The following is a 21,732-nucleotide window of genomic DNA, read 5'->3' as shown; positions in this document are numbered from 1 at the left end:
CTGTCTGGGGCAGCAAGCTTAGTACTCAGAGGGGCTCCAGCCCCCAGCTGAGCCAGACAGCAGGCCCTCCGTCTAGAATCCGCTTTATTACGGCACCTGGTGGGTCTGGTGGGATCTGAGGGAGGAAGAGACTGCAGTCTTGCTGGGCAGCCCCTCAGTCAGTCCAGCGGCCCCTCCCTTAGGCCATGCTGCTGCTCAGCTGCATGGCAAAGTCCTGCACATGCTCCTTCAGAGTCTGGCGGGCATCTGCCTGTGCCCGCTTCTCCCGTGCCCGCTCCTGCTGCAGCTTGGTCAGTCTCAGCCGCAGCCGCTGCTCCCGCCGCTTGCAGGCCTGCAGCTGGCGCTGGGCCTTGTCAAGAGCATCAAGGGCTGCCTCAGCTCGCCGCTTCCAGAGTAAGGCGCTACCCACCTGGTAGCTGTGTTCATTCTGGATGTAGGCTCCGGCAGGTGGGGGCAGGCGCAGCATATAGGCTGAGGGGGAGACTGGCCGTGGTTCGAGAGGGGAGGGCTGCCGCTCTGGTGAAGGCTGGGCACTGCAACCTGCTTCATCTGCCTGGGCACCCAGGGGGCCCAGTAGGTCTGAAAAGGGGCTGCTAAGGCCAGGCTCCAGCCTCCCAGCTGGGGAGGCTGGCAAAGTGGCAGGTGCTGAGGCTTCTTCCACAGGAAAGCAGGTGACATCAGCAGGTGGAGGTGGAGAAAATGGAGTTGTGGGCCCTCGGCCCTCGTTGCAGCTGGTAAGGGGGAAGAGAGAGACTGATGGGCTAGGCTGAGGGCTTGCCAGACCCCACTCCACCAGCCCACCTGATTCACCCTTAACACCCAAACCCGATCCACAGGTTCTGTGCAGCAAGAACCCTGTCCAGCAAGACTGCTGGCAGACACCCCTAGGGCCCAGTCTCTCAGCCTAGGGGTGGGAGTGGGGCAACCCCCCCCCATACCACATACCGCTTCCTGCATCGTCTAAGCCGGCTGACTTCAGGGGGGCCAGGTGGATAACTGTGTCCTTTGGTCTTGGTTGTCCGGCGCAACTTGGAGAAAGACTCAAATATGGTGGGGACTGCCCCCTCCTTTAGCCTGTGATATCCGCTGTGGGGAAAAGCAACCCAGATGAGCTGGAGAGCAAGTGCTGTCTCCCCAGGCCAATCTGCCCCCAGCACCAGCGCCGTGGGAGGCTGGAAGGCATCGTGCAAACAATACGTCTGGGGAATGCCAAGTTAGAGCTACACCAATCGCTTCCCTGCAGGACTCCTCAAAGTCCAGGTGTGTGGAAAGCCTGCACAAGCCGAGCTGGGCTGACCAGCCAGAAAGAATTCTTTGATTTGTGGACTTGCTGGCAAGACTGGGGCTCTGAAAAATACTCTCTGGAAAGGCTCCTGTTTTCCCCTTGTGTCACAGGCACAGTGATCCTGGGGGTGGGTTTCACTGTGCAGAGCTGGGAGGAGGAAACAGCCCCCTTGGACGCAGGCTGCTCAAGGGACTTCCAGGACCCGCAGCTGTCCCAGTCCGCCGGAAGCCCCACATCCTACCCCAGCGTCGGCCGGCAGGGAGGCCCACCTGATTCCCACCAGCTCAAAGCAGTTCTCCTCAAAGTGTTTGGAGCAGAAGTAGATGTACTCGGATGCCGGGTCCCACAGGCCCTGGCCGCTGGGGTCCAGCCGCTGGCAGTTGGCCAGCCACAAGCCTCGCCTCGGGTTGTCCTTCTTGGGAAGTCTGTGGAGCCACAAACCCGTGAGCACCAGGCTGTCCACAGCCCTGGGCTCATGCTGCCCAAGCTCCCCAGAGGGGAAACGCAGACCCAACACGCGCCGCCACGAGACCTCCCTGCGATCCCCGCCGGGTAAGCACCACCGCCCGGGCACAGACGAGGCAACGGAGGCCTCGAGAAGAAAACCAGTTTCCTTAGCGTCATCTGGCAGGTAACAGTGGGGCAGGTCCAAGCCGGCTAGACTTCCCGTCCTCCCCTTCCCGACTGCACTCGGTCCCGCCGGGACTGCCCAGCTTCACCTCCCACCCACAGGTTCAAGCCTCCTCTGTATCCGGGAAAGGCGCGAAGCCTCTACGCAGTTGCGACCCGAGGGGAGCAACAACTAGCGCATGCGCACGTGAGCCCGCGGCGCACGCGCGCTGACCTGTGGAAGGAGATGCCGCGGTTGCGCGTCTCGCGCGTGTCCCGTGTGCAGCAGCCGGCGGCGGAGCAGTGACGCGGCATCTGGGAAAGAGGCGGGAGTTAAGTTGCAAGCGGCTCTCCGGGCATCCAGAGGAGCCTCGCGCCTCCAGCCGCCGCTCCTCCCCAAGGGGCTCTGGCCTGTCGGGTCCCCCCCGGCCCGTTGTCGCCCCAACCCTGTCCCAGCCGATTCTCTTGACTTCTGTCAGCGGCACTCACGGTCTGGCCATTGCTGCGCCGCCGAAGTCTCGCGAGCGGTAGCGCGCGCCGGAAGTTGGTACCATAGAGACTGGAGAGCCGGAGGTGCTCCGCCGGAGGGGCGGGGAGGGGCGGGGCGCGGCGGGGCGAGGCGAGGTCCTAGCGAGCTGGGTCAGGAAGCGGCTCGAGTGTGCGAGTCTCTGTCGAGCCCGCGTCGTCGCAGCTCCCTGGACTACCAGTATTGTCGCCCACGTGGGCTTCTCTTTCGTCCGTTCAGGCCCCACTCTTCTCCGTAAACACCCCGGCACGATGGAGCGGCCCCAGTGTACGGGTCGGCGCGGGAGCGGAAAGCTGCAGTGTCCTGGGAGCCTCGAAAGCCGCAGGGGCGGCAGCTCGCCTCGGGAAGACCTCTGACTGAAGGAAGAAAACGGGGCCTGGGACGCTTGCACGAAAAGAACCCGACAAAAACCAGAGCCCGCACTCACTCTCGTACCGGGGAGGTGGACTTCAGGGAGGGTTATCTGGAGGAGGAATCTCTCAAAGTACAACACAGGAGAAAGACAATATCGCAATACAGAAATTTTATTTTTTGTTTTATTATTTTTTTGAGACCGGAGTCTAGCTCTGTCGCCCAGGCTGGAGTGCAGTGGCGCGATCTCGGCTCACTGCAAGCTCCGCCTCCCGGGTTCACGCCTTTCGGCTGCCTCAGCCTCCCAAGTAGCTGGGGACTACCGGCGCCCGCCACCACCCCCGGCTGATTTGCAATACAGAAATTTTAATAGGTAATTAGCTCTCCTAGCGTTATGGTGGGGAATACAGAGGGATGGTTGCCTGCCGCACCCTCCCCTCACTATTCTTCGCCTTCTTCAGCCTCAGCTTCCACGGCATCTATGCCCACCTCTTCATAATCCTCCAGAGCTGCCAGATCCTCACGGGCCTCGGAGAATTCCCCCACTGCCATGCCCTCCCCCACGTACCGGTGCGCTAAGGCGCACTTAGCCGAACTTATGGTCCAGGCAGGCCCAGGCCTCCATGATCCAACACACGCCGCCACGAGACCTCCCTGCGACCCCGCCGGGTAAGCACCACCGCCCGGGCACAGACGAGGCAACGGAGGCCTCGATAAGAAAAGCAGTTTCCTCTGCCAAAAGGCAGAGCTGTGCATGCTGAGCCGTGGTGTTGCTCAGCATGCACACCGCCCTCCGCACTTTGGCCAGGTCTCCCACAGGGACCACCGTGGGGGGCTGATAGTTAATGCCCACCTCTCAGAGATGGGCAGCATAGAATGAAGTTTATATTGGCCTCAGAAATGGGAGCTCATTAAAAATTAGAGCTGTGGACCAGTTCCAACACTGTGTTTAAGAATTGGTTCTATATTTTTTGGCATTATCTGTTATCTATGGACAATTAATATCCTTTGACGACTTTTTTCTTTTTTTCTTCTCCTTTTTCCTCCTTTTCCTTCTTTTTTTTTGTTGTGGTTGAGACAGGGTCTAGCTCTGTTGCCCAGGCTGGAGTGCAGTGGTGCAATCTCGGCTCACTGCAACCTCCCCCTCCCAGGTTCAAGCAATTCTCCCTCAGCGTCCTGAGTAGCTGGGATTACAAGCATGTAAGATGGAGCCCGGAAGACGGAGATTTCAGTGAGCCGAGATTTCGCCACTGCATTCCAGCCTGGGCTACAGAGCGAGACTCTGTCTCGGAAAAAAAAAAAAAAAATTATTACCCATATTACCCATACAGTAAAACACATGAAAAAGAATGAGAACCCTGTCTTGGGATATAAATACATCCAAGGTATATTGTATACTTCGTAAAAAGAAAAGTGACTTGAAGTCTATGTATTTATGTGTAAAAAAATCTATGTAATAACATACACAGGCTAGAGCTTTGGGCAGCTAGGGTAGCATCATGCTGGAGGAGGACAAACGCCTGCTGAGGTGGTGACCCTGCCCTGCCCTGCCAAGCACGTAGCAGTTAGCACCAACTAGATACAGACAGACTCCACAGGAGTTGGAAGGGGCAGAGAGAAGGGTTCGTACCCTGATCAGGGAGTGTCCTCCCACAACTCTTAAGACCAAGCCAATCAGCCCTTCCAAGTGGGAGTGCTGCCAGCTTTCTGTTTACTGTGACCACCTGTGTGCAGTGATTGGGTCTGTCACCTACAGGAAAGGGACATACATGTCTGCTGGCCACTGTCAACATCACCTGTATAACAAGAGATTAATATGCCTTGAATATGTACAGAACATTTTTCGAAGGACAGAGCAGCTCTGGGGAAGAAGAGGACTTCAGCTTTTCGGTCTTCTGCATTCTTTTAGTATTTTGCCACATATCAGGTTTTGTTTTGTTTTTTGAGACAAAACAGGGTCTCACTGTGTCACCTAGCCTTGAGTGCAGTGGTGTGATCTCGGCTGACTGCAACCTCTGCCTCCTGGGTTCAAGTGATTTTCCTGCCTAAAGTGATCCGCCCGCATCAGCCTCCCAAAGTGCTGGGATTACAGGTGTGCGCCACCGTGCCCAGCCCATATCAAGTTTTTGTTGGTTTTTTTTTTGAGATGGAGTCTTGCTCTGTCATTCAGGCTGGAGTGCAGTGGCACAATCTCGGCTCACTGCAACCTCCACCTCCTGGGTTCAAGCGATTCTCCTGCCTCAGCCTCCAGAGTAGCTGGAATTACAGGCAACCGCCAACATGCCTGGCTAATTTTTGTATTTTTAGTAGAGATAGGGTTTCACCATGTTGGCCAGGCTGGTCTCGAGCTCCTGACCTCAGGTGATCCACCTACCTCGGCCTCCCAAAATGCTGGGATTATAGGCGTGAGCCACTGACTGCACCCAGCTTTTTTTTTTTTTTTTTTTTGAGGTAGGGTTTTGCTCTGTTGCCCAGGTTACAGGGAAGTACAGTGGTGCCATCTTGGCTCACTGCAGCCTCAACCTCCCGGGCTTAAGCAGTCCTCCTGTCTCAGCTTCCTGAGTAGCTATAGCACTATAGGAAATGTGCCACCATGCCCAGCTAATTTTTTATTTTTTGTAGAGACAGGGTTTTGCCATGTTGTCCAGGCTTGTCTCAAAGTCCTGGGCTCAGGCCATCGACCCAATGGATTACAGGTGTGAGACACTGTGCCTGGCCAACATAAGTACTTTTATAATAAAAAACCCAAATGTTCTTTTTTTTTTTTCTAAGGGTCTTGTTCTGTCACCCAGGCTGGAGTGCAGTGGCGCAGTCATGGCTCACTGCAACATCTGCCTCCCAGGCTCAGGTGATCCGCCTCCCTTAGCCTCCCAAGTAGCTGGAACTATAGGTGTGTGCCATCACACCCGGCTAATTTTTTGTATTTTGTGTAGAGATGGGGTTTCACCGTGTTCCCCCAACAGATCCTGAACTCCTGGACTCAAGCTTTTTTTTTTTTTTTTTTTTGGTGAGAGAGGGTCTCACTTGGTCACCCAACCTGGAGTGCAGTGGTGCAATCTTGGCTCACTGCAACCTCTGCCTCCTAGGCTCAAGTGATCCTCCCACCTCAGCCTTCCAAGTAGCTATAGGTGCGTGGCATCATGCCCGGCTAATTTTTTGTATTTTTGGTAGAGATGAGGTTTCACCATGTTGCCTAGGCTGGTCTCGAACTCCTGAGCCCAGGCAATCCACCGACCTCAGCCTCCCAAAGTGTTGGGATTACAGGCATGAGCCACTCGGCCCAGCCCCCAAATGTTTTTAAGCATGGAAAAGACTCTTTGAAAATAGCGTGTCTGAGGCTGGGTGCAGTGACTCATGCCTATAATTCCAGCACTTTGGGAGGCCAAGGTGGGTGGATCACTTGAGTTCAGGAGCTCGAGACCAGCTTAGCCAACCAACATGGTGAAACCCTGTCCCTACTAAAAATACAAAAATTAGCCAGGTGTGGTAGCACATGCCTGTAATTCCAGCTGCTTGAGAGGCTGAGGCAGGAGAATTGCTTGAACCTGGGAGGTGGAGGTTGCAGTGTGTTCCATTGTACTCCAGCCTGGGTGACAGGGCGAGACTCCATCTCAAAAAAAAAAAAAAAAGCAAATGGTTGTTAAAGAACGTATGGTTGGCTGGGTGTGGTGGCTCACCCCTATAATCCCAGCACTTTGGGAGGCCAAGGCGGGTGGATCACCTGAGGTCAGGAATTCAAGACCAGCCTGCCCAACATGGCGAAACCCCATCTCTACTAAAAATACAAAAAATTGGCCAGGCGTGGTGGCTCATGCCTGTAATCCCAGCACTTTGGGAGGCTGAGGTGGGTGGATCACGAGGTCAGGAGATCGAGACCATCCTGGTAACACGGTGAAACCCCGGCTCTACTAAAAAATTAAAAATAAAAAACATTAGCCAGGCATGATGGTGGGCGCCTGTAGTCCCAGCTACTCGGGAGGCTGAAGCAGGAGAATGGCATGAACCCAGGAGGCGGTGCTTGCAGTGAGTGAGATCGTGCCACTGCACTCCAGCCTGGGCGACAGAGTGAGACTCCGTCTCAAAAAAAAAAAAAAAAAAAATTAGCCGGGCATGGTGGTGGGCCCCTGTAATCCCAGCTACTCAGGAGGCTGAGTCAAGAGAATTGCTTGAACCGGGGAGGCAGAGGTTGCAGTGAGCCGAGATCATATCACTGCACTCCAGCCTGGGTGACAAGAGTGAAACTCTGTCTCCAAACAAACAAAAAAGAATGTATGGTAAGTCACACTAAAACTGACAAAAATGAACTTAGAGCAAAGAGAATTCAACAAGGTCGATGTGGGGCTGGACTATCTTCTGGGGGGACAGGAGAGGCTGTGACTTTTATCTCCCTACAGACTAGCCTCCCTACTGTCTCACAAGACTTAGTTACAACAGGAAACCTCTGCAGAGCATAGCATCTCCCACAGTGCCTGCCAGCTAAGGATGTCTTCACCTTCCAAAAGTAACACCAATTGAAAGAAAAATTTCTCTACTCAAGTTGAGAGGCTTCATAATTAAGATGCAGAATGGAAGGTTTCACCTCCTACCTGTAACATCTAACATCTAAGGTCTGTAATCCTCCTATGTAACATGTAATGAACATTCCAGGTTGGTGTAACTGTTGTAGATTTTACCCTTCTTTTTCCTTTTTTTTTTTTGAGACAGTCATGCTCTGTTGCCCAGGTTGGAGTGCAGTGGTGATCTTGGCTCATTGCAATCTCTGCCTCCCTGTCTCAAGCGATCCTCCCACCTCCGCCTCCCCATTAGCTATGACTGCAGGCATGCACAACCACACCCGGATAATTTTTATCTTTTGTAGAGACAGGGTCGCACTATGTTGCCCAGGCTGGTCTTGAATTCCTGGGTTCAAGTGATCTTCCCACCTTGGCTTCTCAAAGTGCTGGGATTACAGGCATGTGTCACTGAGCCTGGCCGATTTTACCCTGTTCTATGAATCACTTTAAATCTGTCAACTTAAAGATGATTTACATCAACATGAGATGAAAAATAGAGATGATCTGTGTCAAGGTGCTGTAAAGTGGCTGAGAGAGGGCCAGACAGATTAAAGAAGTTATGTGCATTCAGAGGCAAGTTATGGCCATTCCGGGTGGGAAAAAGAAGACACATACCTGTGACTTTCTCACATCATTTCAATCTGGAATGATCCTGGAACTTGCAACTCCTCAAACACCTTAGAACTCATTGAGACTTATAAATGTGGGATCTATAGCTTTGCCTAATGTGGGAAACCACTGTAGACAAGGGCTCTTAACTAACCATAGGGCACAAAGTTGACCAACACAGGTGTGGTGAGGCATTTAGCCTAGTCATCACAACAGATCTTCGAGCCTGACATTCTGTTATTTGGCTTCCAAATACATGGTACTTTTCTCTTGGTAGACAACTGACTGTAAGCATAGCTAAAGGAGCACCAAATCATCAGGCTGATTGTGTGTGAGGCAGAGGTCTCTGCTTGGTTTGGAGAAAGGGCAAAGACCTGCCTTTGGTCTTCACGGTAAACACTGCACAATGTATTTAAAAATCTTTACGGAAATATTAGTGTTGCCCAAAATTCAGTGACAACAGGTGACCAGGATGATGTAAAGTGTAAAAACCACTATTTATAACACAAAAAATGATAACATAGATCCTGACAAATTACTAACGTGAGCAGTGGAGTAATGTGGAGGACAGACCAGGACCTGCAGTCAGATAATCTCTGATTTCTCTCTGCATCACTTGCTGCCTGTGAGGCTTCAGACACCTAAAGCTATCTCAGCCTTTGTATTCTTTTCTTTTTTCTTTCTTTTTTTTTTTGAGACGTAGTCTCACTCTGTCGCCCAGGCTGGAGTGCAGTGGTGCAATCTTGACTCACTGCAAGCTCTGCCTCCCAGGTTCACGCCATTCTCCTGCCTCAGCCTCCCGAGTAGCTGGGACCACAGGTGTCCACCACCACGCCCAGCTAATTTTTTGTATTTTTTAGTAGAGCCGGGGTTTCACCGTGTTAGCCAGGATGATCTCGATCTCCTGACCTCGTGATCCGCCCACCTCGGCCTCCCAAAGTGCTGGGATTACAGGCGTGAGCCACCGCGCCCAGCCTCGGCCTCTGTTTTCTAAAGTGTAAGATGCTGGTAATATTGCCCCATGAACTTTAAAGGGTAGCGGTAATATATGAGGGAACATAAAGTATTTGGTAAAGTATAAGGAGGTAGGAAGTAAGTTACTAAAATTACTCTCCTTGCAACCTAGCTGACGTGAAAAGGGGTTGTCTTCACAAAGGATGTGGGCCTTCAGGGGCAGCATTATTCTGCAGGTCTGCTGCTTCCTGACAGCACAAGGACTCCACATCACCCAGTCCTACCTTAAATCCAATCAGACACCAGTCCACAAACTGGTTGGTGTGCTTGCTCTTGATGGTGGCGACAGCCGCACTGACATCTTTCAGGACCACATCCCCTCTGTACAACATGGAGCAGGCTGTGTACTTGCCATGGCGAGGGTCACATTTGACCATCTGATTGGCTGGCTCGAAGCGGGCACTGGCGATCTCGGCCACGGACAGCTGCTCGTGGTAGACCTTCTTGGCTGAGATGATCAGGGCGTAGGTGGCCAGGGGGAGGTGGATGTGGGGGTACGGCACCAGGTTGGTTTGGAATTCTGTCAAGTACACATTCAGGGCCTCATCGAATCACAGGGAGGCCATGATGGAGGACACGATCTGCCCAATCAGACGACTGAGGTTGGTGTACCTGGGACACTCGATGTCCAGGTTGTACCGACATGTCATAGGTGGCTTTGCTGTTGACCGTGAAGGCACAGTCAGAATGTTCCAGGGTCGTGTAGGTGGTCAGGATGGAGTTGTAGGGCTGGGTCATGGCCGTGGAGACCTGGGGGCTGGGTAAATGGCAAACTCCAGCTTGGACTTCTTCCTGTAGTCCACCGAGAGCCACTCCATGAGCAGAGACACGAATCCAGAGCTGGTGCCACCCCCAAAGCTGTGGAAGATGAGGAAGCCCTGCAGTCCCGTGCACAGATCCGCCTGAGAGAAACCAGACAACGTGAGCCAATGCCCGTGGGAGCCACACCACCAACCTCCACCAAGCCGGGGCCAAATCTCTGCCTCTGAAAGTTGATACGGATTCAGACCATCCATAATGAACACGCATTACACTTTGAAGCAGAGAAAAGCAGACAATACATATCTATGCACAAATCACCACACACACTTCATAGTAAGACGTTGCAGAGGTCCAGGAAGGCTGGTTTGAAGAAATACACAGAAGAAAAATGGATGGACTAACCAGAGCGCTCAGCCAGCCTGCTGGCCTGGCACCGGTGGCTACAGACACTTGTTTAGCACCATGGAGAGCTCCCTGCGCAGAAGCAACTCAGGGCATTGCCCCCTCTACCTGAGAACTAGACTCAGCGCCCAGCACTGGATTTCATAATACAGGTACTCAAATACATGTGCTTTCCTCTTTACTCAGACACTTCTAGGGCTGGCAGGGTCAGACAGTAATCCCCCACTTTGTGGGGAGGCCCTGTTTTTGCTGAACAGCTCAAGGGTAGGAAGATTCTTTCTTCCACACACCCCTGCAACTGCTAATGCTTGTTCTGTGTGACCCTTGCAACCGTCCTATGTGGTAGGTGCTACCATTGCCATGGATCAAGTGGGGAGGCACAGATCCAAGCTCCTTCACCTCTCAAGGGAGTCGGGCCCTCCCACAGATCTCCTCTTGGAGAAAAAAAATGGCCTTGCTGGGCCTGTTGATTTCCAGTTCCCACCCACCTCCCTCATGTACATGTGTCTGTTTGTGAAGCCTTCATAGCACCTTAGCTTCCAGGCCCTCCATCCCGGTTGCTTCTCTGGCACTTGCCCTTTTACTGTGCAGGTCCAAAGAGATACCTATATTCAGTTTGTCAAAGTCTGAAATAAGCCTGTCTTTTAATTTCACTGACTCCCAGTAGTAATTTTTTTAGAAGGCAAACTGCTTCTCTGGCAGTTACACTCCAGGGCCAATTCTCAAAGGCCAAGTCTGGTGCCACCCCACTCCCTCTAAGCTGCTTGATCCAGATGAGAGCTTATGAAACGCTGCCGAAAAGAGTTCTCCCGGGGCATCCATTACAATACAGATTCACCAGCATTCCCCTAAGAGTTTGGTTCAGCAGGTCCAGGGTCAGCATCTGCATGCCTAACCCAGGGTCTCAGGTGATCCTTACTATTATTAGACCATTTGAGGAGGCAGGTAGAAGTGCAAATTCCTGGCAAAGCAAACACTCAGGGGCATGAGAGTGATGAGACCAAGGAATCCCAACCATGTCTTCTACCTCACCTGGAACAAAATCTTTACCCTTTTTGCCACGGCCTACAGCCCTGCAGCCCCCTCTGTCCTCTCCACCTCACAGCCTGGCCACGCTTCCCTGGCTCCCTAGCCTAGTCACACTGCTGTCCGCCAGTCTGGGAAACAGGCCCGCATGCTCACTGTTCCTCTGCTTGAAATGCTCTCCCTCTGATCTTGCCATGGCTGACTCCTTCCCACTCTGCACATTTCAGCTTAAATGTCACCTCACAGAGGCCTCCCCAGCCACCTCTTTAAAGCAGGGGGTCCCCATTCTTCTCTAGAAGCATAAACTTTCTTTTGCAGTGCCAATAATTACTGAGAATGATGTTGTTAACATTGTTCCTTGAGGTCAGGAACTTGGTTTTGTTCAAGGTGGATCCCTGGTGGCTAAGTCAGTGCCCAGCACATACAGCAGTGGGCAATGAGATATTTGTGGAAGGAATTAAGAGTTCCGTGTGGCTGGACTGGAAGAGGAGTGGGGCAAGGTGGGGTGTGGGGAGCAGGAGCCAGAGCACATGCTCCCTGGCGATGTGCAGTGCGGTCCTGCCAACCCCCACCCACCCCTGCCCCAGGAAGCTGAGCTTTCACGGCCATAGCGCCCTGGGCAGGCGTTACCTGCTTGGTCATTCAGCTGGTTATAGCTCAGGTCCAGGGACTTCAGGTCTGTGTGCGCCAGCAGGAGTTCGGCAAGGTACTGGGCCGCCTGCTCCTCCAGGCCATTCCTTGACAGCTGCATCTTCCACATGGCCTGGTTCACAGTGAGGGCGGCACAGAGGGCCTGGACTCCTGCCACTCCCAGCTGGTTCTCCAACAGGTCCACATCTGGGGGATGGAGCCACTCCTCAGCCAATGGGATGCAAAACCAGGTACCACCCCCCCTCCTCCCTCTTCTGCCATCCCCCAAACCTCCAGGTCTGAGGCTGAGGAAGGGGCCTTACAGGTTAACTGTCCCGGGGTTGCATGGTGGCTCTGGCTCCCAATGGCTGGGTCCCTTCTGGCCCCTGACCTTCCCCTCCCTGTGTGCCCACGAGCTTCTGTGTCAAGCGGTTAAAACCGCCTACCTCCTGGTACTGTAGAGACTGCTGTGGCACCCCATCGATGATTGTGTCTGGCAGTGATATCACCACCCACTTTAGAAGCCCTCACAGCCCCATTCCCAGGATTGGCAATAATAGCCCAGGTGGCTGTGCATGGAGCACTTACATGGGTCACACACTCTGCTGATCACTTCAGCAGTGCATTTCACTTCATGCTCACCACAGCCCCAAGCCTATGAGGTCTTGTGGGGGCCATTTCACAGATTGGAAACCGAGCTGCTTTCATAGGTCACCCCATTTTCTCAGTGGCAGAGCCAGCATTTGGATTCAGCTTCAATGAACTCCCACCTTGCCCACCCCTTTCTTGAACTTCCCTGCCCCCAACTCTCTCTATTGCAGGACTTTCCACCCTGCATTCAGGCACTGGGAGTCTCCCATGTGCAGGGCAGGGCAGGAGAATGGTTGCCAGCCAGCAAGGAAGGAGAGTGGTGGGGTGGGGTGGATGAGGAAGGGACTTGTATCCAGCATTGGCTGCACAGCAGAGGGTCTAACTCCACCCCACATACCCCCTCCTGTGATGAGGCCCCTCCTCTATCCACCAGCAACACCAGCAGGCCCCAGGTGACACAGCCCAGCTTTCGGGGGTGGAGGCACATCCCTGAGGAAAGGGAGGACTCACGCCTACCCACCTGCCCCAGGCCCAGCACCTACCGCAGATGCTGCTGCTTTTGCTCAGGGCACCTGCCAGGGCCTCTGTACCTGTCCTATAGAGCCCACTGTCCCAAAAGTTCAGCCACTTGACATATGGATTGGAGCTCAATGAGGAAGCCAGAGCTCAGTCCCCTGGGACAGACAGAGCAAACACACTGGTCACTATCCTGGCTCATGGTCCAGGCTCAGACCGCTCCACGTCCTCCACGTGGAAAGTAACCCCCTTTCCACCTGCTTGAGGGACACCTGCTTCTCCTTTTACGCCCCACCTAGGTCTCCCCCACCCCCACCTCTCCCAGAGGCCCCAGCAGGTTAGAAGCCTGAAGGCTCCCCAACCCTTAACGCCGTCTGTCATAGCATCAATCCCATCTGTCTCCCAGATGTTGAGGGTAGGGCATGCCTGGCACAGGCAGAAGCTGGGAAGTATAGGAGACAGACTCAGGGGCACTCCCATGGCTGTTGTCTCCTGGGGCCTCTCCCTGTAAGTCTGGACCCAGTGTCCTTCCAGTGGTACCTGGGGCCCCAGGCCACCGTGCAGCAGGTTCAGCTCTGGGGCGCTCCCTTGGTACAGAAAGCAGAAGACGGGCACAACGCTATGGATCCGGCAAGACCTCAGGTAGAGGGTGTCCCCGCCCAGTTCTCCAAGTCCATGGGTGCCTGGTAGGAGATGGGGGGATGAATGTGAACCCCTGCATGGCTATAACCACCTGCCTCCTCCCCTGCCCTGCATCACTACCTGGCCTATTTTTTGCCTCTAGAAGCACTGCTTCCTATGCTCCTTAGGACCACTGCCCCCATATGACAGATGAGAACATCGAGGCTAAGGCAACGCAAATATTTTCCTTAAAGTCATACAGCTGTCAGAAGAAAGCTGGACAACCTGGGCAACATAGCGAGATAAAAAATTATTTAAATTAGCCAGATGTGGTGGCCCCCTGTAGTCTCAGCGACTCAGGAGACTGAGGCAGGAGGCTCACCGGAATGCAGAGTTCAAGGATGCAGTGAGCTATGATCCTGCCAATGCACTGAAACCTGGGTGACAGAGCAAGACCCTGGCTCTAATAAATAAATACATAAAGTCCCACAGCTAGTGGTAGCTAATCCCACCAGAGTCAGGCCCCTACCTGTCTGATGCCAAATTGCACACTGTGTCTTTTAACCTGATTGCAGACCACAAATGTTTTGTGAATATTTTCCCCAGGGAAAAAAACGGAAGTAGTTCTAAATTCTATACATCCATTAGATTAGTTTTACCTGTGGATTGGGAAAACCTAGCTCTGATTGCATTTCAGGGCGGGACAGCCTTTGGTGCACTGTCTGGCGGGATTTTCCATTTTAACCTCCTAGAAGCGCCTTCTCATGGTAAAGTTCCTGATGCCGCCAGGAGCTTCGAGGGGAGGGCAGGGGGCTGGAGACGCCCCGCAGAGGGCTACGTGCCCTGCTGGACAGGGGTCTCCTGCTTCCTCGGTCCCAGACCACCTCCCACAACCCCTGCGGGAGAAGCCCCCAAGGGGAGGAGACGGGCCTGGCCCCTGCCCCGAGCACCTTCCGTCTCTAGGTCGGAGTCCGAATCAGCCTTGGGACCTTGCTTGGCCTCGGGGACCCCTGCAAGACGTCCACAGGCCGCCGTCGCCTCTTCCTCCTGCTTTTCATCCTGCCCAGACCTCTCGCAGGAACCACTCATTGTTACGCCCCTTTCGCAGCCTCAGACCCTGAGGCGGAGACCGCTTGGCGCCTCACCTAAAGCGCTGCCCGGGGATGTGGGCGGAGTCTGCGGCTGCGCTGACCAATCCAGTGTGGCGTCCATCGACTGGCGTCGGCCACGGCAATTAGCGACGCGCTCCCCCGCGGCGGTCGCCCCGGCAACCCAGTGCTGTTGGTTGCCGTAGAAACCGTGACTCACCTGCGCTGAGGCTCCTCGCCTGAGAGGATAAACTGCATGAGCCACGGGCCATGCACTGGGCTAGGCGCCTTGTGGGCATTTTCCCTGCCTTCCTAGGGGGTTCCAGCATCGCCCCCCTTTCGTGGACTGGGCAACACGCCTGACTCCAGGACTTGTGTTGTCCTCACTGCACTGGGGAAGGTGGCGGGGGACAGCTTTTCAGGAGGGCCTGGGGAACTTCACAGAGTCAGGTCACCCTCTCACTCTGTGCCTCTTAGTTATCTTGCATGCTCTGGTCTTTGCATACGCTGCTCCCTGCACCAGGAACCTCCATCCCCATATTTGTCTGCTTGTCGGACTTCAGAAATCTGCAAGGGTCAGCTTAGAGGTCACTTCTTCCGGAAGCTTTGCTCAACACCCTCCCCGCCCTGCTGCTGCTGCCCTCAGGCCGTCCTCCCACAGCACTGATGACAGCTGTCTGTCCCCACCCTCCCACCACCTCCACTCCCACCCCAGGAAATGAGGCCAGGGGGCAGGGACAGAGCTGCTGCTGTTCTCTGTGTGCCAGGGCCCAGCAAAGGGAATGTAGGGAGGGTGGGAGGTGCAGGGCAGCTGGGGTTAGGGGTTGAGGGCTGGGTGTTGGAGGCTGGATCCTGCTTTAGTGGAAGTGTCCCTTTAACAGCGGCTGGCCTGGCCTGGCTCGGGCCCTGCTTTGCCTCCTGTTCAGCTGTGGCTGCAGCTGCCATGCTGACTCATGTGCCCGCAGCTAGCAGGAGCTGGCAGCATGGGCTCCCCAGGGGCTACGACAGGCTGGGGGCTTCTGGATTATAAGACGGAGAAGTATGTGATGACCAGGAACTGGCGGGTGGGCGCCCTGCAGAGGCTGCTGCAGCTTGGGATCGTGGTCTATGTGGTAGGGTAAGAGAGAAGAGCTTTTGGCCAGGCTGGAGGGGCAAGGGAAGAGATGGGGGATGGGGCTTGGTCCTGCTGGGTTGAAGTTGAGGGTTGGGCTGTTTAGGGGCTGGAGAGGAAGGGGGCAGATTGGGACGGCGGGGGGGCAGGGAGAGCTAGGCGATACAAGACAGGAGAGCAAGAACAAGCTGTGTGTTTGTCCTGTGTGCCCACTTGCCTCCTTCCCAGGCCCCCACCCAGGGGGCACAGGACATAGTCCTTAACATCTTTGAGAGCTGGAGCACTAGGTCCCCAGAGAGACCACCAGCTGTATCTCCAGTCAGGAGAGTCTGTAAGGGGGAAACTGGATCTAGTCAGGTTGGGGGTGGGTGCTGGCTGGTGAAGGTGATTGTCTGAGGGTACTGGCTCTCTGATGCATGGCTGGACCTTCTGTCTCATTCAGGGGGTCTGGAGTGGGAAGCGAGGCCAGAGAGGAGGTGGGGCCTTTGACGTTGGGCTGGGAGCCTGTAGGGTGTGGGGAGAGAACTGAGCATGTAGGGCCCAGCTCCGCCCCTGTCACTGCACGCTGGGGACACACCACACTGCCCAACTTCTCCTCCCCAGGTGGGCTCTCCTCGCCAAAAAAGGCTACCAGGAGCGGGACCTGGAACCCCAGATTTCCATCATCACCAAACTCAAAGGGGTTTCTGTGACTCAGATCAAGGAGCTTGGAAACCGGCTGTGGGATGTGGCCGACTTCGTGAAGCCGCCTCAGGTGGGGGCCCTGGTGTTGCTGATGGGGGGGCAAGTCCTTTGCCCACTGACAGCTTGAACACCCGCCATGCAGCCAGTGCATGCGAGAGAGAAGCATGTGATGCCAGAGACAGCTGCAGGTTCTCAGGAAGGGCTTCACAGAGAAGTGGCGCCTGGACAGGACTTTCAGGGATGTGTAGGATGTTTCGGGGTGGAAAAAGGGGCCAGTCAAGAAGCCAGGCCAGGGTTGGGCGCGGTGGCTCACGCCTGTAATCCCAGCACTTTGGGAGGCTGAGGCAGGTGGATCACAAGGTCAGGAGATTGAGAGTATCCTGGCTAACACGGTGAAACCCCATCTCTATTAAAAATACAAAAAATTAGCCGGGCATGGTGGTGGGCACCTGTAGTCCCAGCTACTGGGAGGCTGGGGCAGAAGAATGGCATGAACCCGGGAGGCGGAGCTTGCAGTGAGCCGAGATCGCACCACTGCACTCTAGCCTGGGCGACAAAGCAAGACTCCGTCTCACAAAAAAAAGAAGCCAGGCTACAGAAACTGCATTTCCAAAGACTGCCAACAGAAAAGAAGGGAGTATCCGGGACTAATGGCTTGAGCTTGAGAGTGGTGTGAGGTGCTGGGGCATGGAACTTCATGTAGCCCTGCTCCCTGACCTGGAGCACTGCGGTCAGGTGCTGCTCCTCCCCTCTTCTCGGCTGCGTTTTCCTCCTCCCTCCACCCAGCTCATCCCCAGCCTCAACTGCCACTTCTGTTCTTCTGATGCCCAGGGTGTATTCCCAGTGATCACCTGCCCAGAGCACAGCTGTCTTCCAGGTGCACACCCACATGTCCAAAGATCAATTATTTCCCTCTCCTGGCATGGCCTCTGTGATGTCCACTAGTCACGATGGCTGTGACATCCACTAGTGCCTCAGTCAGACTCGTGACTCAGCCTTGACCCCTTCCTGTCCCTTCCAAGATTTTTCACCACTACCCATGCCATGCCATGCATGAGTATAGCCTCCTAGAGGGCCCTTAGATGCCCGTCTCGCCTCCTCCCTACTGCTTGGTGCACACCACGCAGCAGCCAAGCTGAACTTTCACACCAGGCATCATGAGAGCCTGCAGCCCCTGCTTCTACCCTCAGGAATTCCCCCAACCCTGCCCATGACGGTGTCCACACTTTCCTCCCAATCCTAATGGCTGCCACTCCCAGCACCCTCTGGCTAGCCCTCACCTTCCCTTCCTGGGCATACGTTCCCCAAATTCACAGTGCTCTCACGAGCAGCACTAGAAGGTCAGCCTTTCTTTCCAATGTCCTCGGCCACCCGTTGACCACAGACACAGCTTTCCCTCTTCTCCTTTGGCCCCTGCTATGCCAGTGCTGCTGTGTGTGGGATGGGAGACTCACCTCTTCTCCATCCTGGGCAGGTGCCGGGCCCAGCTCTCCCCTGGATCTTCAGTACTAGAAGCAGCAGGCTGTTGGAATATTCTGGTTGAAGCCAGGCGCGGTAGCTGGAGCATGTAGTCCCAGCTACTTGGGTGGTTGAGGCAGGGGGACCTCTTGAGCCCAGGAGTTAGAGGTTGCAGTGAGCACTGATCACAACACTACACTCCAGCCTGGGCGGCGAAGTGTAATCCTGTCTCTAAATACACACGCACACACACAAATTTTGGTTGAGACAAGAAAGAAACTTGTCTCAAGAGATGGACACGGGCACAAGGCTTCCTGGTCTCAAAAATGGCCAGAACCGCTGCCAGCCTCCCATCTCTGCTTCAATCTGCCTTACGGGGGGACAGGGTTAATGACTTGATGGGGCCAACATCCCTTCCTTCATAAACCAGGCTGCTAGCTTCTGGTCTTTCCAGTCAACGCAAGCCCAGCCAGGCCAACCTTGAGACTTGCCTCCTAGGGAGAGAACGTGTTCTTCTTGGTGACCAACTTCCTTGTGACGCCAGCCCAAGTTCAGGGCAGATGCCCAGAGGTGAGTTTGCCCAGGATCCTCCCAGCGGGCCCCTTGTTCCTCTGCCAGCCTCAAGTGGCCACCCGTGTTTCCCTTTATCCTTCCCAGGTGGCTGAAGGCTCAGCATGTGCTCAGTGTCCCCCAGGCACTGGGCTTCATCTTTTCATGAATCATTATGTTCAGTCTTCACATATCCCCTGCCTGGTAGGAAGTCCTGTGATCCCCATTTCAGAGGAGAAGACTGAAGCTCAGTGAGGTTGAGTCACTTTCTTAAGGCCTCCAGGCCTGTGGGTGACAGGACCCTGAGCTCTGGGCAGCAGCAGTTCCCATGAGGTGTCCAGGCCCTCCCCATCCTGGTCCTGCCTCTGGGTACTCTCCAGGTTGGTAGTGTGACACCCAGAGCTGGGCACATGCTCAGGGAGGCTGTAATAGCAAGAGCCAAGCTGGAATATCACCTTCTCTTCTCTGTGCCCAGCCTCTATTAATATGTCCTGAGGCAGCTTTCATCTTTGTGGGCTAACACAGCACACTCTTGCTCATGGTGAATTTAGGATTGCTTATGATTTCTGGATAGCTTTTTTGTTTTATTTTTGAGATGGAGTTTCGCTCTGTCACCCAGGCTGGAGTGCAGTGGCGCGATATCGGGTCACTGCAAGCTCTGCCTCCCAGGTTCACGCCATTCTCCTGCCTCAGCCTCCAGAATAGCTGGTACTACAGGCGCCTGCCACCACGCCCAGCTAATTTTTTTTTTTTTTTTGTATTTTTAGTGGAGACGGGGTTTCACCGGGTTAGCCAGGATGGTCTCCATCTCCTGACCTCGTGATCCATCTGCCTCTGCCTCCCAAAGTGCTTGGATTACAGGCGTGAGCCACCACGCCCAGCCTGATTTCTAGATAGTTTTTACATCAACCGTGGTCAAGCCAGAGTCCCCCACCTTGTCCTTCTTCATTTCTGATCCAGAAATGCTGATTCTCCCCCTGACATTTCACCTCCCCTTGCCCGGGGATGTCCCTGGGATCCTGCATCTGCCACAGAGCACGCTCATTCTCTCCAGCTGTGAATTTTGTTTGAACTATTGTGACTCAGGACATAGTCCTAAAAGTTTACCTCCACAGCGACATCTTTAAGCAAGTCCATCATTTACCTGCCTCCTGGGCTGGAGGGTCATTGTGCAGACACCTGTCCCCTGAGCCCTGGTGGCTGGTCCTAGCACAGTTGCTGGAGACATCCCATGTCCGTAGTTGGAACTATGCACAAAGGATTGCTTACTCTTTTTTTCTTTCTTTTTTTTTTTTTTTTGAGATGGAGTCTTGCTCTTGTCCCCCAGGCTGGAGTTCAATGGCGCGATCTCAGCTCACTGCAACCTCCGCCTCCCAGGTTCAAGCAATTCTCCTGCTCAGCCCCTGAGTAGCTGAGATTACAAGTGCCCGCCACCACGCCCAGCTAATTTTTGTATTTTAAGTAGAGACGGGGTTTCTTTTTTTTTTTTTTTTTTTCTTTGAGACGGAGTCTCGCTCTGTCGCCCAGGCTGGAGTGCAGTGGCGCAATCTCGGCTCACTGCAAGCTCTGCCTCCCGGGTTCACGCCATTCTCCTGCCTCAGCCTCTCCGAGTAGCTGGGACTACAGGCGCCCGCCACCACGCCTGGCTAATTTTTTGTATTTTTAGTAGAGACAGGGTTTCACCGTGGTCTCGATCTCCTGACCTCGTGATCCGCCCACCTCGGCCTCCCAAAGTGCTGGGATTACAAGCGTGAGCCACCGCGCCCAGCCAAGACGGGGTTTCACCATGTTGGCCAGGCTGGTCTCGAATTCCTGGCCTCAGGTGATCCACCAGCCTCGGCCTCTCCCTGTTGGGATTATAGGCGTGAGCCTGCTGAGATCAGCTTGGTCGAGGAGACCCAAACCCAGCGGTGCTAAAGGAATTAATGACACACACACAGAAATATAGAGGTGTGGAGTGGGGAATCAGGGGTATCATAGCCTACAGAGCTGAGAGCCTCGAACAGATTTACCACATATTTATTGACAGCAAGCCAGTGATAAGCATTGTTTCTATAGATTATAGATTAACTATAAGTATTCCTTATGGGAAACAGGGATGGGCTCTGGCTGGTTATCTGCAGCAGGAGCATGTCCTTAAGGCACAGATCGCTCATGCTATTGTTTGTGGTTTAAGAATGCCTTTAAGCGGTTTTCCACCCTGGGTGGGCGAGGTGTTCCTTGCCCTCATTCTGGTAAACCCACAACCTTCCAGCGTGGGTGTCATGGCCATCACGAACATGTCACAGTGCTGCAGAGATTTTGTTTACGGCCAGTTTTGGGGCCAGTTTATGGCCAGATTTTGGGGGCCTATTCCCAACATGAGCCACTGTGCCCAGCAGGATGCGCTTACTCTTAGTGAACCCACACAATGTCCTTCTCTTTCTTAATGCTCAGGTGTCTATTTAATGTTCAGTTTGTAGACTGTTCTGAAATTTGGCTGGATCCGTGGGTCTGTGTTTTTCAGAATCTGTGCAATTCCTCTTTGTCTGCAACCACACTCTGGCTCTTCCCATGAAATGTCAGGGCTGGGTCGTAATTATCAGATCTGACAACCTGGCTTTCCCAGAAGGCCAGAGTTCTGCCAGCTCCTCTCAGGATCCTGGTGCCTGATCCCTCCCTTACATGCACCATGCTTCTTATAGTGTCACCTCCCTCAGCAGATACCGCTGAGCCTCCCCACTGGGCCAGAGGGCTAGCTATGCTAAATTCACAAAACTCCATCTCCCATACTTCAAGGACCACCTGCATGGACAGCCCAGCCAAGGTGGCAGGTCCTATGATGGGACAGAGGCTGTAGGTGGGGGACCTAGGGCTGCACTTGAGCAGAATCTTTTTTTTTTTTTTTTTTTTTTTTGTTGTGACGGAGTCTCGCTCTGTCGCCCAGGCTGGAGTGCAGTGGTGTGATCTCGGCTCACTGCAACCTCCGCCTCCTTGGTTCAAGCGATTCTTCTGCCTCAGCCTCCTAAGTAGGTGGGACTACAGGCACACACCACCACATTTGGCTAATTTTTGTATTTTTAATAGAGACAAGGTTTTGTCATGTTGGCCGGGCTGGTCTCGAACTCCTGACCTCAGGTAATCCGCCCACCTCGGCTTCCCAAAATGTTGGGATTACAGGTGTGCCAGGCCAAGCAGAATCTTAAGAAAAAGGTGAGGAGAAGCTGGCGAGCAGGTGGATTTGGTTGAAGCAGGATGTTCACACAGAGGGGGCTTGGTGGATAAAGACCCTGAGCTGTGTGAGGTGAGGTGCCTTTAGGGCTACCTGCCACTGAGTGGAGCTGAAGTGAAGATTTGGACTGGGGTGG

At 54.1% G+C, this 21,732-nt stretch overlaps 2 protein-coding genes and 1 pseudogene across 14 annotated transcripts in view; 1 reads left to right on the top strand and 2 right to left on the bottom strand.

Annotated features, from left to right (window-relative positions):
* Positions 1–66: 66 nt before the first annotated feature.
* On the bottom strand, positions 67–2,608 carry THAP7 (THAP domain containing 7). The gene is made up of 5 exons (XM_032139031.2): positions 2,384–2,608; positions 2,130–2,209; positions 1,555–1,710; positions 946–1,086; positions 67–731 (listed from the first exon to the last, which is right to left on the bottom strand). The coding sequence occupies exons 2-5, from the start codon at positions 2,207–2,209 to the stop codon at positions 179–181; spliced, it is 930 nt and encodes a 309-aa protein (XP_031994922.1). The 5' UTR covers positions 2,384–2,608; the 3' UTR covers positions 67–178.
* Positions 2,609–3,357: 749 nt separating this feature from the next.
* On the bottom strand, positions 3,358–11,907 carry LOC116458914 (tubulin alpha-3E chain-like; annotated as a pseudogene).
* P2RX6 (purinergic receptor P2X 6) overlaps positions 9,849–21,732 on the top strand; it is a 34,865-nt gene continuing 22,981 nt past the window's right edge. For 9 of the 13 annotated variants that reach the window (XM_058431979.1, XM_058431977.1, XM_058431980.1 and 6 more), the window contains exons 1-3: positions 12,211–15,700; positions 16,298–16,448; positions 18,335–18,406. In XM_058431979.1, the coding sequence (XP_058287962.1) occupies positions 15,537–15,700; positions 16,298–16,448; positions 18,335–18,406 (387 nt within the window). In that variant the 5' untranslated portion in view covers positions 12,211–15,536. Of the gene's footprint in view, positions 10,264–11,911; positions 12,019–12,210; positions 15,701–16,297; positions 16,449–18,334; positions 18,407–21,732 lie in introns of those variants that run through there. The other 4 variants (XM_032139027.2, XM_058431971.1, XM_058431970.1 and 1 more) reach the window with 4 other exon arrangements.

The sequence above is a fragment of the Hylobates moloch genome, unplaced genomic scaffold (genome assembly GCF_009828535.3).
Source record: "Hylobates moloch isolate HMO894 unplaced genomic scaffold, HMol_V3 SCAFFOLD_19, whole genome shotgun sequence".
Taxonomy (NCBI): Eukaryota; Metazoa; Chordata; class Mammalia; order Primates; family Hylobatidae; genus Hylobates; species Hylobates moloch.
Note: the sequence above shows the minus strand (reverse complement) of the source record. Positions and strands in the feature narration are given on the sequence as shown.

What these genes read in the sequence shown, in the direction of transcription:
- THAP7 (XM_032139031.2), bottom strand. Translation starts at nt 2,209, where the DNA reads ATGCCGCGTCACTGCTCCGCCGCCGGCTGCTGCACACGGGACACGCGC. An exon ending in CGCGGCATCTCCTTCCACAG is followed by an intron (nt 1,711 to 2,129) that starts GTCAGCGCGCGT and finishes GTGGCTCCACAG; the next exon opens with ACTTCCCAAGAAGGACAACC. An exon ending in CTTAGACGATGCAGGAAGCG is followed by an intron (nt 732 to 945) that starts GTATGTGGTATG and finishes CCCCCTTACCAG; the next exon opens with CTGCAACGAGGGCCGAGGGC.